The following is a 17,086-nucleotide window of genomic DNA, read 5'->3' on the forward strand; positions in this document are numbered from 1 at the left end:
CCACCCGGGCGTAGAATGGGTTCAAAGGGAATCTGTTGTGTCCCCAAATGCTACTAACCTGCAGATATAGGGTGAATCTGCAGGTTCAAGGGGTTATTACATTTTTTTGACTATGGGCCGAAGATCTAACAGCCAAGTAGTTGCTAACTACCTGTTTGTTGTGCCAACGCCAATCTCCGCCAGCACAGAGCGATCACAGACCTGCGCTCAGTTCAGCAGCTTTTGCTGATGTAACATCAACAGAGCAACAGCTTCTCATCCGCTCTGCTCTGTCTTTGGGATATTACTGCAGACATCATAATAATTGACATCCAGCTCCCCACTGCCTAACTGGGGAGTCTGGCTGTCCATGAGTATGGTGCCCACAGTCACGCCCATCGACAGAGTAGCCCAGAAGAATAGCTACTCTGTTGATGTGAAGCAGCTGAATCACTGGCAGGAGTGGTCGGTGACTGCTCTGTGCTGGGTTGAACAGGCAGGTAGTTGCCTCTGTGAGCAACTACCTGGCTGTTGAGTTTTAGACCCAAAGTAAAAATGTCTTGAGTAACCCCTTTTAATAGCGTTACAATGCTGTCCACCTACATTACTGAAAGTGCAGCTCCTGGGAAAAAATGAACCTTATTGGTCCCAGTAGCCTCTGCCTTTCAGTCATAGAAGCGTGCCGGTGAGGATACAGTCATTGCCCATTGTGAGCAGCAGCTATAAGCACTCCCTGGCACGTTGAGCTCTCGCTACGCAATGATGAAAGTGACAGGGCGTGCTTAGAGCTGCCCCTCACCATGTACTGTCAGTCAATGAAGCCACTCCAGCACGACTAAGAGCCTCTGGCACACACACAAAGCGCTGTCTCTGCCTCTCTCTCCACCTCAGAGATGCTCTGTAGGGCAAAATTAAAATTAAAGAACTAGGGGTTCTCCAGTTTCCAGAAAAAGAACCCAACATGCTCGAACATATCAAACGGAGCAGAAATTCACCTTCCACGTGTAAAGCATCGGGTCACCGCTGCTGCTTGTGTCTGTGTTTTGCCTACAATGGCGACGTTACATCAATAGCTTCCATCACCCCGCTGCAGCCAATCACTTTGTTTAGCAGCACGAACCGCTGAGCTCAGTGATTGACCACAGCAGTGATGCACACTGTCGCCTTCGAAGTTGCCACTGCAGCCAAAAAACTGAGACCGAAGCAGCGACGGGGAGTCGGTGCGGGACGCGGGGAGGGCGAGTACCTGCTGTTTGTTATTTGGGGAATTTTAAAGTGAATACCGCAGGCAGCTATGGGTAAGAGCAGCATGGAGATATGACCTGGTGGCATCTCAGTTAGGGATAGAGAGTATATATAAATACCTCACTTGGGGGATCTATTATGTCTCTGCTGATATGACTACTCGGACCTTATGGACTTTACTGTTGCACTGTCACTTTATGGGTATTTAATAATTTACTTGAATCCAGCTGCTATACTGTTGATGTTGCACTCTTGTTGCACCTATGTCTCTGGTTAAAACTCTGTCATGATATTGATGTTATTACTATTTTTGTGAGTATCATCTTATATTTATTGATAATAATAAAATGAATTGATTCCTTTTATTCTTTGGCAGATTCATTACTCCAATCTTTGCATGTTTACAAATTGGTGAGAGTTTATCCATGGCTAATGCTACTGGTAGTTTGGGTACTCAGGCCTAGAGCCACTTTTAATAAAATGTCTTCTGTTCCTGAGATTTTGTATTATCTTCTGATCCTTGTCTAGTATCACAATGTCTGGTTGGTTAGCCAACACCTGCTTATCCTTCTGGATCTTGAAGTCCCACAGAAATTTAGCCCTTTCATTCTCCACCACTTTGTCTGGGGTCTCCCACTTGGACTTAGGGGGACTTAGCCCATATGCTGTGCAGATGTTCCTGTATACAATTCCTGCTACTTGGTTATGGCGTTCCGTATACATTGCATTTTGCATCTTGCCACTATGGGTTGGACGGTTTCTGAGGTTTCTTTGCATAGCCTGCACCTTGGGTCTTGTCTTGTGTGGTAGATTCCTGCTTCTATGGATCTGGTACTTAGTGCTTGCTCTTGTGCCTCTGTGATTAGTGCCTCTGTGCTGACTCAGAGCCATTGGTAGGATTTCTCCATGTCAGCCACCTCCATTATCTGTCCATGCTACATCCAATGCAGCGGCTTGTCTTGCCTTGGCTCTTCATGTTCCTGTTCTTCCTTCCAGACCTGTTGTTATTGCTGCCTTAGGCTTTCTCTCAGCATCTCATCTTTTGGTGCCATTTTTCTGATGTATTCCTGGATACTCGTTGTTTCTTTATCGCCTCTCATTGGGGGACACAGGTACCATGGGTGTATGCTGCTGCCACTAGGAGGCTGACACTATGCAAATAAAAAAGTTAGCTCCTCCTCTGCAGTATACACCCCACCGACTGGCATTATACTCTTCAGTTTAGCTTAGTGTCAGTAGGAGGTGGACACGGGTCTTTCATTAGACCCTTATCTACCTCAATGTGCGTCGTTTCTTTTCAGGTTTTTCGGAGGGATACAGGGTGAACAGTCACACCTGTAGTCCCACAATATGGACTATGAGTACGGCGTGTACTGCCACCCCGTATCCTCTTAGATCCCTATCCAGGACCAAGATCCTGGCACACAAGCGTGCTCAGAAGTCCGGTCCTGGCTCCGTCCCCCACCCACTCGCCCACCAGAGCCTGTCGGTTGCGGAGACGAGGACGTCCATCAGCTCCCTGGACGTCTCATTTTTTCCAGGTTAGTACCGGTGTGGGGTGTCTAAGGTGAGTATTTTTTATTTATTATTTTTTTCTGCGGCCCTGGATCCTCAAAAAAGGGGGTGCCTGTTAAGGGGTTCTTTATGTGGGTCACATTTCTTCCCAGCCGCCGCGCCTATTCGGCTGCGGCCGCCCTCTCTCCTGTTCCGGCGCGGCTGCCTTTTCGGACTACCGGCTTCCTATCTGTCACTGCGCTGTGCTCTCAGCGGCCTCCTTAAAAGCGCGGCCGTGCCACACCGCTTCGGGCCCCTGCGGCTTCCCTGCTCTGGCGCTGTAAGCGTCCGTTCCTTTCCTCTGAGCGCGGCGGCTTTGCCAGCCGCCACATCGCTTTGGCCCCCGGCATTCTCCCTGCTCCTACAGCGGCCATTCTTTTTCATCGGCGCGGGGGCTCTGCAGCCGCCGCATTTCTCCACCACTACAATCCGGCCACGGTAAGCGGCCGTTCCTTCTCCCTCAGCGTGGCGGCCTGCCAGGTCGCCACACCGCTTGGGCATGCGGCCGCTGTTTACGGTCGCTCTCCTGCCGCATCGCTTCCTCCATGCGGCGCACTGTGCATACGCCGCGGCCCTTCTCCGCCGGTCTCCTATGCCTAATTTAGGCCCCGGCTTCTGCCCGGGCCTACTCCCGGTGGCGGGCTCCGCCCCCTTCCCTCTTTCATCGGGCGGGCTTTTCTCCCGCCCGACAATTGCACTGAGGCACCGCATCTTTTCCCTGCCCACCGGCGCCATCTTGGGACTCCCGAGCCACGAGCCCTCACCTCTACACAGGATACAAGACAGCCGCAGATCGGTCCAAATTGCGCCAGGAGGCCATTCCACCCTCCTGCCTAAGGGTCCACTTCTCGCCAGAGGTCCATGCATCAAGCTGGTCAGCTTCACTCTGCAATCCGTCTGCCGTGAGTAGCTCTGCAATTGCAGACTGACACTCCCCTCTGCCCTCTGTCCCCTAACCCTCTGGCATTTTCTTCACGGACCTCTCTAAAATGTCTAACTCTAAAGGGGGGCCGCTCTCGTCCTCCTACTTCATCCTCTTCTGCCTTTCCGCTCTGTCAGGCCTGCAGCAACCCGATTGTTCCCACCGCCCAGGATCCTCCGGCCGGTCCGCCCGAGAGTGATACCCCCATCCCAGGCTGGGTTTTTCTCTCGGTCTCAATCGGTGGCCGATCTAACGCGGGTGTCTCAAAATTTCTGTTATCCGTGCTGGACCGATTACCTCCGCAGCCCCCAAAGTGGCCAGCGGGTTGCAGGAGCCTCCGCCCGAGCCCTCCTTGATAAGCCGCAAAAGGTCCAGACAGGAACGTCGGTCTGAGTCCTCTTCTCGCTCCATCTCGCCACACGGTCCTCCTCTGCGGTCGGCGTCCTCCCGATCCTTCTCCCCTGAATCAGGCGAGGCGTTATCTGATGAGCCCTCGGAGGACATTTCGGAGCTGGATTCTAACCAAATCGCCACCATGAGGGATATGGTCCAGAATCTCATTGGAGCTATATACCAAACCTGTGGCATTATGGATCCCTCTACGGAACCCGCAGATCAGGCGGTTTCGTTTAGACGGGCTATACCACCTTCTAAGTTTTTCTCCAGAACTTACTGCCAATTGGACGGTCTCCCCCTCGGTGGATCCCCGTTTCCAGGCTCTCCACCAACACGGTGCTTCCACTGTCCGGCGGAGCATCTCTGAAGGACTTTAACGATAGTTATAGAATCCTTTGCGAAGTCAGCCTTTGAGGCAGCTGCAGCCGCTTCAAATGCCCAGTTTTTGCTTCCACCTGGGTTTTGAAATCCCTTTCCAATTGGGCCAAAGAGCTCCGTCGAGATATCCTGGACAGAGCGCCTCCTGTGCAACTGGCGGAGCTTGCTATCCAGATTTCCCACGTGAGTGAATACCTGGTCTCCGTCTCTCTGGATGCCGCGCCTTGTGCGGCTCAGGCATCCAGCAATGCCGTTACCATCCGCCGGACCGTTTGGCTCAAGGCCTGGGGGGCAGACTTATGTTCCAAAAAGTCCCGCACCAGTCTCTCCTTTCAGGGCTCACGTCTCTTTGGTTCCAAGCTGGACCAAATTATTAAGGACGCCACCGGGGGTACAAGTCTCCTCTCCCCCAGGCTAATCCTCGTCGCCTCCTCCTAGACGGCAGTTTCGGTCTTTTCGGCCTTTTTCATCGCCTCACGGCACCAACCTCCTTTTCTCAGCAGCACCAGAGTCCACAGGCACGTCAAGAGAAGAAAGCGGTGCCCTTTAGGCCCACTCCGTCCTGGTGTCCTTGCTACTCTCCGGGTAGATCCTCCAGGCCAGGACTGGAAGATCCACCTCAGCATGACTCTGACAAGACCCCAACCCACCTCCCAGGTTGGGTGGCCGTCTTCTCTTTTTCAGGGACGTCTGCACCTCCGCAGTAGAGGATGCATGGGTCAGGGAAGTTGTATCCTCGGGATACAAGATAGAGTCCGTTTTCACGACCCCAGGATCGTTTCTTCGAATCCCGACCTCCCAGAGATCCCGCTCTAGTTCCGGGTTTCCTCGCAGCCATAGCTTCTCTTCTCAAAGCCGGGAAAATCGTTCCCGTCCCAGAAAAAGAACGGTTCACAGGTTTCTACTCGAACCTTTTTGAGGTACCAAAAAAAAAAAAAAAAAAACCGGCAAGGTTCGCCCCATTCTGGACCTCAGATTACTGAACAGGAGAGTTCGTCTGAGACACTTCGGGATGGAATCCCTTCGTTCAGTAATTGCTCCCATGCAGGCTCAAGAATTTCTGTGTTCCATAGATATTCAGGACGCCTACCTCCATGTCCCGATATTTCCTGGACGTCACCGTTTCCTGCGCTTTGCGGTGCTCCCGGTACATTTTCAATCCGTTGCCCTGCCGTTCGGTCTCACAACCGCTCCAAGGGTATTCACGAAGATCATGGCGGCGCTGTTGGCCATCTTGAGAGTCAGAGGCCTGGTTCTATTTCCATTCCTCGACGACATCCTCATCAAGGCTCCGTCCTTTTCTCAGGCTCACGAAAGTCTGTCCGTCGTTCTCGACACCCTAGCCGTTTCGGGTGGCTGGTCAACCGGAAGAAGTCCTGCCTTATTCCTTCTCAGCACATCATCTTTCTGGGCATGCTCTTCGACACTTGTCAGACCAAAGTCTTCCTTCCCAAAGACAAGAGATCCTCTCTTTGTCGGGACATACGCTTGCTCCAGGGTCCTCGGCCTCCCTCCCTCCGATCGGCCATGAAGGTTCTGGGGAAGATGGTATCAACATTGGAAGCGATTCCCTTCGCCCGATTTCATTCGCGACCTTTTCAGCAAGCCATTCTGTCTCAGTGTGACAGGTCTGTCTTCTCCCTGGTTCGTCCGATCCGACTCTTTTCTCGGGTCAAACAGTCTCTCAACTGGTGGCTGATGTCACCTCTCATCTCCCAGGGCAGGTTCTTCTTTCCAGTTCCTGGTAAGTGGTGACGACGGACGCCAGCCTCCTCGGCTGGGGTGCGGTTTTTCGCCACCTCACGGTTCAGGGCCATTAGTCGGCGCAGGAGTCGTCTCTGCCGATCAATGTCCTCGAGATTCGGGCCTCCTTTTTCTGTCCCTCCGCCACTGGGAAAGGATTCTCAGGGGTCTGCCAATCCGGATCCAGACTGACGACGCCACCGCGGTGGCATATGTCAACCATCAAGGTGTGCTCCTTGGCCCTTGCTGAGGTATTCAAGATCCTGCTTTGGGCAGAGACAACGGCTCCGGTGTTGTCCACGGGGCATATCCCCGGCGTGGACAATTGGGCCGCCGACTTTCTCAGCCGTGAGGGCCTCGCGGCAGGGGAATGGTCCTTGCATCTGGAGGTCTTCCATCAAGATTTTCTTCGATGGGGGACTCCGGACGTGGATCTCTCGGCGTCTTGAATGAACAGGAAGATTCTGCAGTTCATCTCCAGGTCTCGCGATCCTCTTGCAGTGGGCGTCAATGCTCTGGCCATTCCTGGGTCACAGTTCGTGCTGCCCTACCTGTTCCCACCCCTTCCATTACTTCCCAAACTGTTAAAAAAGATCAAAGTGGAAAAGGTGCCGGTCATTCTGATCACCCCGGATTGGTCCAGGAGAGCTTGGTTTGCGGAGCTCGTCAATCTTCTTGCGGACGCTCCCTGGCGCCTTCCAAACAGGCACGATCTGCTGTCTCAGGGTCCGATCTGCCACCCGAATTCTCGGTCGCTCAGTTTAACGGCGTGGCTGTTGAGTCCGCAGTTCTAAGAGCGTCCGGCCTTTCGGACCAGGTGATTCACCGTGATTCAGGCTCGGAAGCTTTCATCTTCCAGGATCTACTATCGTACCTGGAAGGCTTACCTTCATTGGTGCTAGTCCAACTGCGTTTCACCTTTGTCCTTTTCCCTGCCTTCCATTTTGGCCTTCCTTCAGGCAGGACTGGATTCGGGCCTGGCTCTTAGTTCCCGGATTGGCCAGGTCTCTGCGTTTTCCATTCTCTTTCAGAAGACTGTAGCTTTTCAGCCACACGTTAAGACCTTCCTTCAAGGAGTAGCCCACGGTGTCCCTCCGTTCAGGGCCCCCGTGGTTTCATGGGATTTAAACCTGGTTCTGGACGTTCTGAGGGTTTCCCCCTTTGAGCCTCTCAAGGAGTTTCCCCTGTCGGTTCTATCTTTGAGGGTGGCCTTTCTTGTGGCCATCACCTTTATCTGCCGCTTTTCCGAGTTGGCGGCCCGGTCCTGCTGACCTCCGTACTTGGACATTCACCAGGACAAGGCGGTCCTCAGGCCTCCGCCTTCCTGCCTTCCTAAGGTGGTTTTCCACCTCAACGAGGTCATCGTTCTACCTTCCTTTTGTCCAGCTCCGGCTCATCCCCTGGAGTGATCGTTAAACAGGCTGGACCTCGTCAGGGCAGAAAGGATCTACCTGGATAGAACGTCCACTTTCCGGAAGACGGATTCCTTTTTCGTCATTCCTGATGGCACGCGCAGAGGCCAGCCGACTTCTAAAGCAACTATTGCTCACTGGATCAGAATGGCAATTTTTGGAGGCTTACCGGGTCAAGAACAGAGTGCCCCCTCCTGGGATTAAGGCTCACTCTACCCGGGCAGTCGGCGCCTCCTGGGCGGTGCACCACAGGGCTTCCGCCTAATAGCTTTGCAAAGCGGCAACTTGGTCTTCCATCCACACGTTCGCCAACTTTTACAAGGTCCATACCTACGCTTCGGCGGACGCCAGCCTAGGCAGAAGGATCTTGCAGGCGGCAGTGGTGAGTCCCCTGACCTGATGGAAGTCTGTTTTTCCCGCCCTAGGGACTGCTTTGGGACGTCCCATGGTTCCTGTGTCCCCCAATGAGAGGCGATAAAGAAAACAGGATTTTTGGTTGCTTACCGTAAAATCTGTTTCTTGAAGCCTCCATTGGGGGACACAGCTCCCTCCCAATGTTTCTGTTGTTATCTGTTCTATGACTGTTCTCACGTTTACAGTTCTCAAGTTTTTGGTTATGGTTTTCAACCTTGCTACTTATCTCCTACTGCTTTCTCACTAACTGAAGAGTATAATGCCAGTCGGTGGGGTGTATACTGCAGAGGAGGAGCTAACTTTTTTATTTGCATAGTGTCAGCCTCCTAGTGGCAGCAGCGTACACCCATGGTACCTGTGTCCCCCAATGGAGGCTTCAAGAAACAGATTTTACGGTAAACAACCAAAAATCCTGTTTTCATCCGTGATGGTGGCTTGGATGCTTATCAAACAGCAACAAAGAAGTGCTGAGCCCAAAGTAAAAATTACTAATGTTTATTGATAATGAACAAAGATTAAAAAAGTAAGTTAACATAATGGAGATGAAAGACATGAGTAGCCACAGGTGTGAGACCAAGCAGGTGAATAAATACAAACTATACTACAGCAATTAATCAAAACAAAATATGTAGTGTCCAAATATATAAATATCAATAAATATAATCAAGTGAAAAATTATTATTATTATTATAATATGGACATAAACATGATTAAATTATAAAGTTTATCATGTGAAATCAACTGCACGCAGCATATTTGGACAGGCAATACAATTTTGGCAAGGCAAGAACCCCCATTTGGGGCCTCTTGAACCAAATGATGTTTCAATCTTTGGTCCACTATAATTACTATGAACTAGGAGATCTCTCAAGTTAGGGGATCTCCTATAGGTGACTTATGAAACTTCTATAATTGAATTTACAAGCGTACGGTCATTTTTCAGTATCTGCCAATACCTCTGTAAAGCATCTTTAAGTTGTCGCCATCTGTTGTTATAAGTGGATATGAATCTCACTTTAGATTCTGATGATGCTTTCTTCTTTTTTGATTGAAGGAGATAACTCCTATTGGAATTAGTAGCTCTCTTTAATCCTCTTTTAATGCATCTGTTAGAATATCCCCTTTCTTTAAATCTTAGATAGCGCTTGTGCCTGTGTATGGAAAGAGTCATCGTTGGAACAAATTCTACGAGTTCTCATATGCAAATTGCCTCTTTTGAGAAAAAGAGGATTTAAATTCTATAGTGCCACCTGTTGGAAGAAGCGATCCTACAAGTCACAATCAACCCTTTAACGCGTCGTGCAATGTGACTTAGGATAAAAGCCAAATCAGTATCTCAATTCACAGACACGGTGTTTCGGGCTGTTGGACCTCGTCAGTGCGAAGCATGAGAACTGATTTGGCTAGGTGAGAGGCTCTGGACTGGGGTCTAAGGGGTAATGTTTCTCCTTATGGAGAGTGACATACCAGCTGGCTTGTCAAGGTAAGGAGGCTTATTCGCTGTGCAATGCTCCTCTGGGAAATTAAATATGCAAATTGCCTCTTTTGAGAAAAAGGGGACTACGAGTTCTCAAAAATTGTCCTGTTGGTATGTTCTCAATAAGGGGAGATGGGTGTGAAGAACAGGCGTGCAATACAGAATTCGCAGCCGCCGTTTTCCTAAATACTCGAGTAGTAATCAATCCATCTTCTCCTTTTGAAATGAGGGTATCCAAAAAATCAATTGAACTCTGATGTGTAATTTTGATATTGAATTCATTATTATTGAGTGTTTGTATGAATTCCAACAAATTGCCCTCAGTACCTTGCCAAACCAATAGTATATCGTCGATATGCCAAGCCAATAGTATATCGTCGATATCCCGAATCCAAAACAAAACAATTGGATTCTCAATTTGGGCCACTGGATTTGTGAAAAAAATTATCCTCTCTGACAACACCAGGAAGACATTGGCATATGAGGGGGCAAAAGCCGCCCCCATAGCGGTCTCCTGGAGTTGCAGGTATGGAATATCCTTAAACAAAAAATAGTTATGCTTCAAGGCAAAATCCAAAAGAATGAGTAGAAAAGAAGTCAACTCTGAATTCAAATTAGTCATGGACAAAAAAATCCTCACCGCCTCAATACCATCAGAATGTCTGATTGAGGTATATAAAGATTCTATATCTAATGCTACCAGCCACATATCGTCATCTAAGAAGATGTTTTCAATCTTGTTCAATACATCACTTGTGTCCCGAACATATGATGGCAGAGTTTCTACAATAAGTTTCAAGTAATGATCTAAATACTTACCAATATTCTCGCATAAGCTGCCATTTCCAGACACTATCGGTCGACCAGATGGTGTTGTCATACTTTTGTGCACTTTTTGGTAGTAGATATAGACATGCAGTTCTGGGGAATTCTGGTAGTAGATATAGACATGCAGTTCTGGGGAATTCTGGTTAAAGGCCATTCTTGACTGAACCAGAAATAATACCATCCTGGTATGCTTTATCCAAAATATTTCTAAGCTGTTCCTGAAAATTCAAAGTAGGATTGAAGGTAAGTCTTTTATAACATTCGGTATTACGCAATTGGTGGAATGCTTCTCTTTCGTATAAATTGATTAGCCATATTACATTGTTTCTGCCTTTGTCGGCCAGTTTTATAACAACATTTTTCATCTTCTGTAAGTCCTGTAAAGCTTTCCTTTGTTCCAACGAAAGATTATCGTTGGATATATTACCTGAAATTTTACGAAACTCGTCAGTGACAAGCTTCACAAAAATTCAATATTTGGGTAAATACCCAAAGATGGAAATTTCTTGGGTTTAGCCAAAAAAGCTTGGATGGATGCTTATCAAGCCTCGACCACCCTCCTTTCTTTTGGTATATAATATTTGGGTGCTAGACTTGGGGTGGAGGCCTTCATGCATTGTGATGAGCTTTCGTGTCTTCACATCTGCAGCTTCCATCTCTTTTTTTTGGCCAGCACACTACGCCAGCAGGGTATCTGATAACTGGCTGGGCATATGTATTGATGGCATGGATTTTATTCTTCCCATTGAGGTGGCTCTTCAGGACCTGTCTTGCCCTTTGATGGTATTTGGATGTTGCTGCTTTCCTTGCCTCCGCATCATGGTTACCGTATCCCTGTGGGATGCCGACATACTTGTAGCATGTCTCTATGTCTTCAATGTGCCCTGCTGGTAATTCCACTCCATTAGTCTTTACAACCTTGCCTCTCCTTATTACCAACCAGCCGCACTTCTTCAGTCCGAAGGACCTCCCGATGTCTTCACTGTAGATCCTTGTCAGCTGGATCAGTGAATTGATGTCTCGTTCGTTTTTTGCATACAGCTTGATGTCATCCATGTTGAGGAGGTGGCTGATGGTGCTTTCACTCTTGAACTTGTATCCATAGCCAGACTCTGTAATTATCTGACTGAAGGTGTTGAAGCCTATGCAGAACAGCAATCGGGACAGTGCATCACCTTGGTATATGCTGCATTTGATGGTCACTTGTGCTAGTTGCCTTGAGTTGATTTCCAATGTTGTTCTCCATAGGAAGGTTCTTCATTTCCTGATGACGTTATAGAGAGCCAAGCATTCACAGATCCATGTGTGTGGCATTGAGTCATAGGCTTTCCTGTAGTCAAGAGTTCCAGGCTGTGCTGAGAATGGTCTGTCTGGATCTTGAGTCTTGAGTGACTGCTCTATCTACTAGGAGCTGGTGCTTAGAGCCTCTGGTGTCGGTCCCAATGCCTTTCTGAGCTGGATGCATATACTGATTCATATGGTTCTGTGGCTTGGTGGCTATGATGCCTGACAGCAGTTTCTATGTTGTTGTAAGGCAGGTTATTGGGCGGTAGTTGGATGGAACTGTTCCTTTGTGAGGATCCTTCATGATCAGCACTGTTCTTCCTTGTGTTAGCCAAGCTGGGTGGTGGCCTGCTTCTAGCAGTTTGTTCATCTGCTTTACCATGCATTCATGTACCACTGTTAATTTCTTTAGCCAGTAAGTGTGGATTATGTCTGGGCCAGGTGATGTCCAGTTCTTCATGTTCTTGACCCGCTGATGGATGTCCGATTCTGTAATGGTGACTGGTTCGTGCTCTAGGTGTTCGTTGTGTTTCATTCTCAGATCTTGCAGCCACATTGGACTGTTGTTATGTGTTTTTTCCCTCTCCCATATGTTCCTCCAGTATTGTTCAGTCTCTCATTGGTGGAGTTGCTGCCTTTGTGCTGTTACTCTGTAGTTGGGAGTACACCTTGGATGGGTCTTTGGAGAACATAGCATTTATCTTCTTGGCCTCAGCTTCTCTAGTGTATCTCCTTAATCTTGCAGCGAGTGCTGTGAGCCTTTGTTTAGCAGTCTCTAGGGCTTCAGTCGGGGTCAGGCCTTTATTCTTGTCCCTCTCCCATATGTTCCTCCAGTATTGTTCAGTCTCTCATTGGTGGAGTTGCTGCCTTTGTGCTGTTACTCTGTAGTTGGGAGTACACCTTGGATGGGTCTTTGGAGAACACAGCATTTATCTTCTTGGCCTCAGCTTCTCTAGTGTATCTCCTTAATCTTGCAGCGAGTGCTGCGAGCCTTTGTTTAGCAGTCTCTAGGGCTTATTCTTGATCTTTACACCCTTCTGTATTTCTGTTAGTTGGCTGACTTCCCTTCGAGTCACCTTGATTTTTGTCTCTAGTATTCTTTTCCAAGGGGGCACGTACTTCTGTTGTTCCTGCTGGTTATATAGCCAAGCATTTCTATGATTGCTGAGGCAGTAGCATAGATTAGTTTATTAATTTGAGTTATAGTGGTGGTAGGTATTGATGCAAGTGCTCTATTGACATCTTCTAGCATACTGTCTGGTGGTGTTTCTTTGCTGAGCCTTGGCAGTCGATCTCTGGTATTGATGGTATTTAGTTTATCTAAGATCTTCTGTTTCAGATCAGCTGCAGTGCTCTCTAGTTGCAGGATTGGATCAGGATCTTCAGGGGGTTGCACATGTTGTTCTTTCGGGTCTTCATGTGCCTGACTAAGGCAATGCGCAGAAACGCGCGTTGGGGAGGACGCCATTTAGGAACCAGGGACTCACTACCTCACCGAGGTGATTATACATTACTGATATTCTTTTTTACAGTGTTTACAGCGTTTCCCTGCTTGCTTTTTTACTTTTATTACGGCTCAACCTCTCTCTCTCTTAACCGATGATAGTATACTAATAATATTTCCTATATTTTTCCAAATTAAATCTCACTTGTTTTCTATTTATACCTCACGGTATTATCATTTGGTTTATTGGCACTGAGTCAAGTATAGAATTTTGTCAGAATTACATTTTTTCTCACCTTATGTACACTATTGTTTTTAGTTTTTTACACACTGTTTGTTTTTTAGTAATATCTGGGGATTTTATTATTATTATTTTTTTTTTTTTTTTACCTCAGTCATATTATACATCACGACTTTTTGCACATGTTCTTGGCCGTGATTTATGTTGTGTCTTATTGTATATATATTTATTCAATATTTTTCTGGATAGCGTCCTTTTGCAATTCTATTGATACTTGCTGTTTTTATTATCCTGGAGATTTTCCCGCTACTGTACTAGTTATTGTAATCTTATTGATAGAATAAAGTTATTTTACAGTGGACTATTTGGTTGGTTGTGCTGCTCCTTTTAGTTTTCGATTGTCTTTTTGTCTGACTGTCCACGTATGTTTATATTTGTCCTTCGTCACAGATACTAAACACTTTTAAGCTATTTCTTTGTTTTTATATTGTCCGTACCACCTACGTGAGCGTTTCTTTGCAAAAATTTTTATGTGGGTGGATCTGCAGTGCAGTTGATCCAGCCCAATTTGTGACAATAGCTTTCTCTTTATGACATTGAAACGTTGGGTGACTAGTTGTTTCTCAGTCAGTGGACATGCAGGTCTTGTATCCATCCAGGGTTTCCTCATACGCATCAAACAGCTGTGCTCAAAAGTTTACATACCCCAGCAGAATTTTTGCCTTCTTGGCCTTTTTTCAGAGAATGTGAATGATAACGGCAAAACTTTTTCTCCACTCATGGCTAGTGGTTGGGTGAAGCAATTTATTGTCAAACTACTGTGTTTTCTCTTTTTAAATCATAATGACAACCCAAAACATCCAAATGACCCTGATCTAAAGTTGACATACCCCATTCTGTTGTTATGTATATGGAGGAATGGGGGAAAAAAAGGGAGAAAAAATAAGTCAGCTCACCAGTCTCAAACGAAATCCAATGTGTGTCCATGCACGGAGCCGCCCTGATCAGAGACGTAGTCTAAAGCCAATAGTGAAGAGAGAAAGTTCTCCAGCGTGGATTTTCATAGAATTAAAACATAAATTTTGTTGGAGACATATTTAAAACCATAATTAGGCTATATGCAACATGGAAATGGGGTCCCTGGTGGTCCAAACCGACGCGTTTTGACCATTCAGGTCTTATTTATGATATGAAGACAGACCCACATCGCTGGTGTTAAATACAAAAGGACATACAAAAAACAGGTGCATTAATTAAAAACATTAGGGGGGCAATCAGAATCTCCAAACATTTTACAATTACTAAATACTATTACAACATTTTTGTGTCAATGTTATAATTTTAACTCATGTGGTTTCATTATGGTCTACTGTTTGGAGAGTCTCTGATTGCTCCCCTGGTGTTTTTAATTAATGCACCTGTTTTTTGTATGTCCTTTTGTATTTCACACCAGCGATGTGGGTCTGTCTTCATTCCATGAATAAGACCGGAATAGTCGAAACGCGTCAGTTTGGACCACATTTCCATGTTGCATATACTGTAGTCTAATTTTTAAATATGTCTTCATTTCATCAGATCCAGGTTCTCTTGCCTTGTCCATGTATGGTTTGTTCCAGTAGCCCATTTATCATCAGATTGTCCTGGTTCCTAGACATCCAACGCGGACCTTGTTAATCCAGGCGATGTCCGAGCCGGCATGACTCTCATGTTTATAGAGGTAGGCTCTACAGTCTGCCACGATGGTGGTTGTGTACGTTAACTACTACGCTATAACAGCCACCTAAGGTAGGTATTATAGTGTTAGGAGCCTTGGTATATAATTTCATTTTTTTATTTTTTCCACAGGGCAGAGCTGGGATTTAAACCCCCATCTCCCTTGTCGTAGGCTGTGCACTTAACCATTACACTATACCCTCCACTATATATAGTATATATAAACTTTTTTTAAACTTTTTAATTATAATACTTATTCCTGTTAAGGACTGTGGATTTGGTTGCTTATACAATACACTGTTATAGGTTGGGCTTCTCAGGCGTACTAACATAGCAGGCATGGGGGCCTTCAGAAGTTGATGGCAACCCAGGGGAAGAACTGGGGCATGAGCATTGGAATCAAACACCCCATGCCCTCTTCACCCATGTCCTAACCTTTTGAGTGTCTCATGAGTTACACTTAGGGGCTAGCTGTGTATTGCAGCCGGCGCCCACCAGAGTAAGGGCGCACATCAGTCGTAAACATATGGTGGATGTCAGGGATTAAAAACGGATCAAACTGGATATCTACTAAAACAGTAAAGCACCACTTGGTGTTCAGAATGTATAGTAATGTGCTCACCCAACTAATGAGCCGGGTACTGGTCACACATGCTCAGACATAGAAATGGCTTCCTGTCCTGCTTGTTGGGGAAGGATCAGAACCTCTGCAGGACGTGCGGAATAGCGGGGACAGTAAGAAGGGATTATATTGATATCGGCAAGAGGAGGATTCTATCTGTAGGCCACACTAGCAGCACAGGTTAGCTTCAGCTCCAAGGGGGACACGTGAAAATGAGGAACAATTTTTTTTTATTATTCCTATTTTCTAGGGCTCTCAAAGCTAGTGAAGCTCCGGCACTTGAGCATTAATAGGAACCAACTTACAAGTTTCAACAGAGAAGTTATTGATAATCTGTCTCATCTTCACTTTCTGTCTGCTGAGAACAATCACATCAGCTCACTGGCAGGCCTGCAGAGAGCCAGCTCCTTGATAGAACTGTATCTGAGCAATAACCAAATCTGCAACAACCAAGAAATCTACCACCTCAAGGTAAAATTGTTCCGATATGCTGCTCACTAGTATTCAATAATAAAAAGAACTCACGCATAACCGTAGCATTTTAAAGATGTATGTCGAATTCAAATACTGCTAACATAAGTGGTGGACAACAATGTGGACACGTCGTGCAACATAGAGACGAGGGGGGGGGGGGGGTGTTAAAACACCAAAAGACGACTGAAAAGTCCATAAAGACCGGACCTTTATTATACAAAATACAAAAGCCGGTATGGGAAAACAGTGGGCAAGTCCACATAAAACAAAGTGCACAAACGCAGAAGGACCCACAGGACCGGTGAGACAGAGGAATCCTTCTGAGCCTTCACCCTCAGAAGGTCAAATGACTGTGCAGAGGCGAGGACACCGCTGATCCACGCAGGTGCAAGATATCTTGGCTGGTGTCTGATTTCAGAGGTGAAGTCAGCTATCAATCAGCAGACCGAGGGAGGCACCAATAATAAGTGCATTCTCCTGCTCACTGCACTTAACTCATGTGCATGCCGCAAAAACTAGGGATTTCTTAAGATTCAGGCAACGAACTGACAATATAAAGGTGCTAATAAGTTCAAGTCTCTCTGGGCTTCATTCATACATGCACGTATGAATAGTTTGGGAATGGGGAGGGTCAAACTTACTGACAGATATACCTCAGCCCTGAAGGATTAAAAGGACAAAAGGCACAAAGAAAGTAATTTCTCCTGTCTATAACTTACATGTGTCACATTTTTCCTATTAGGGCTTGAGCAACCTTGTGATTTTGGACTTGTACAGTAATCCAATATCGGTGAATCATGACAACTATCGTTTATTTGTCATCTTTCATCTCTCGTCACTGAAAGCTCTGGACGGATCCGCAGTGGTAAGCAGTATGTAATGTGTGGCCATTCATATTATAGGAGCGTATGTGCTCCGTCTCATTATAGTTAGTGTTGCTGTTTCTTCTCTGCCAGTCAT

At 46.7% G+C, this 17,086-nt stretch overlaps 1 protein-coding gene across 1 annotated transcript in view; it reads left to right on the top strand.

Annotated features, from left to right (window-relative positions):
- Nucleotides 1–17,086, top strand: part of LRRC9 (leucine rich repeat containing 9) — a 188,371-nt gene that overhangs the window by 107,082 nt on the left and 64,203 nt on the right. The window contains exons 22-23 of the mRNA XM_069733499.1: nt 15,903–16,123; nt 16,869–16,991. Of these exons, the coding sequence (XP_069589600.1) occupies nt 15,903–16,123; nt 16,869–16,991 (344 nt within the window). The remainder of the gene's footprint in view (nt 1–15,902; nt 16,124–16,868; nt 16,992–17,086) is intronic.

The sequence above is a fragment of the Ranitomeya imitator genome, chromosome 1 (genome assembly GCF_032444005.1).
Source record: "Ranitomeya imitator isolate aRanImi1 chromosome 1, aRanImi1.pri, whole genome shotgun sequence".
In the NCBI taxonomy this organism is placed as follows: domain Eukaryota; kingdom Metazoa; phylum Chordata; class Amphibia; order Anura; family Dendrobatidae; genus Ranitomeya; species Ranitomeya imitator.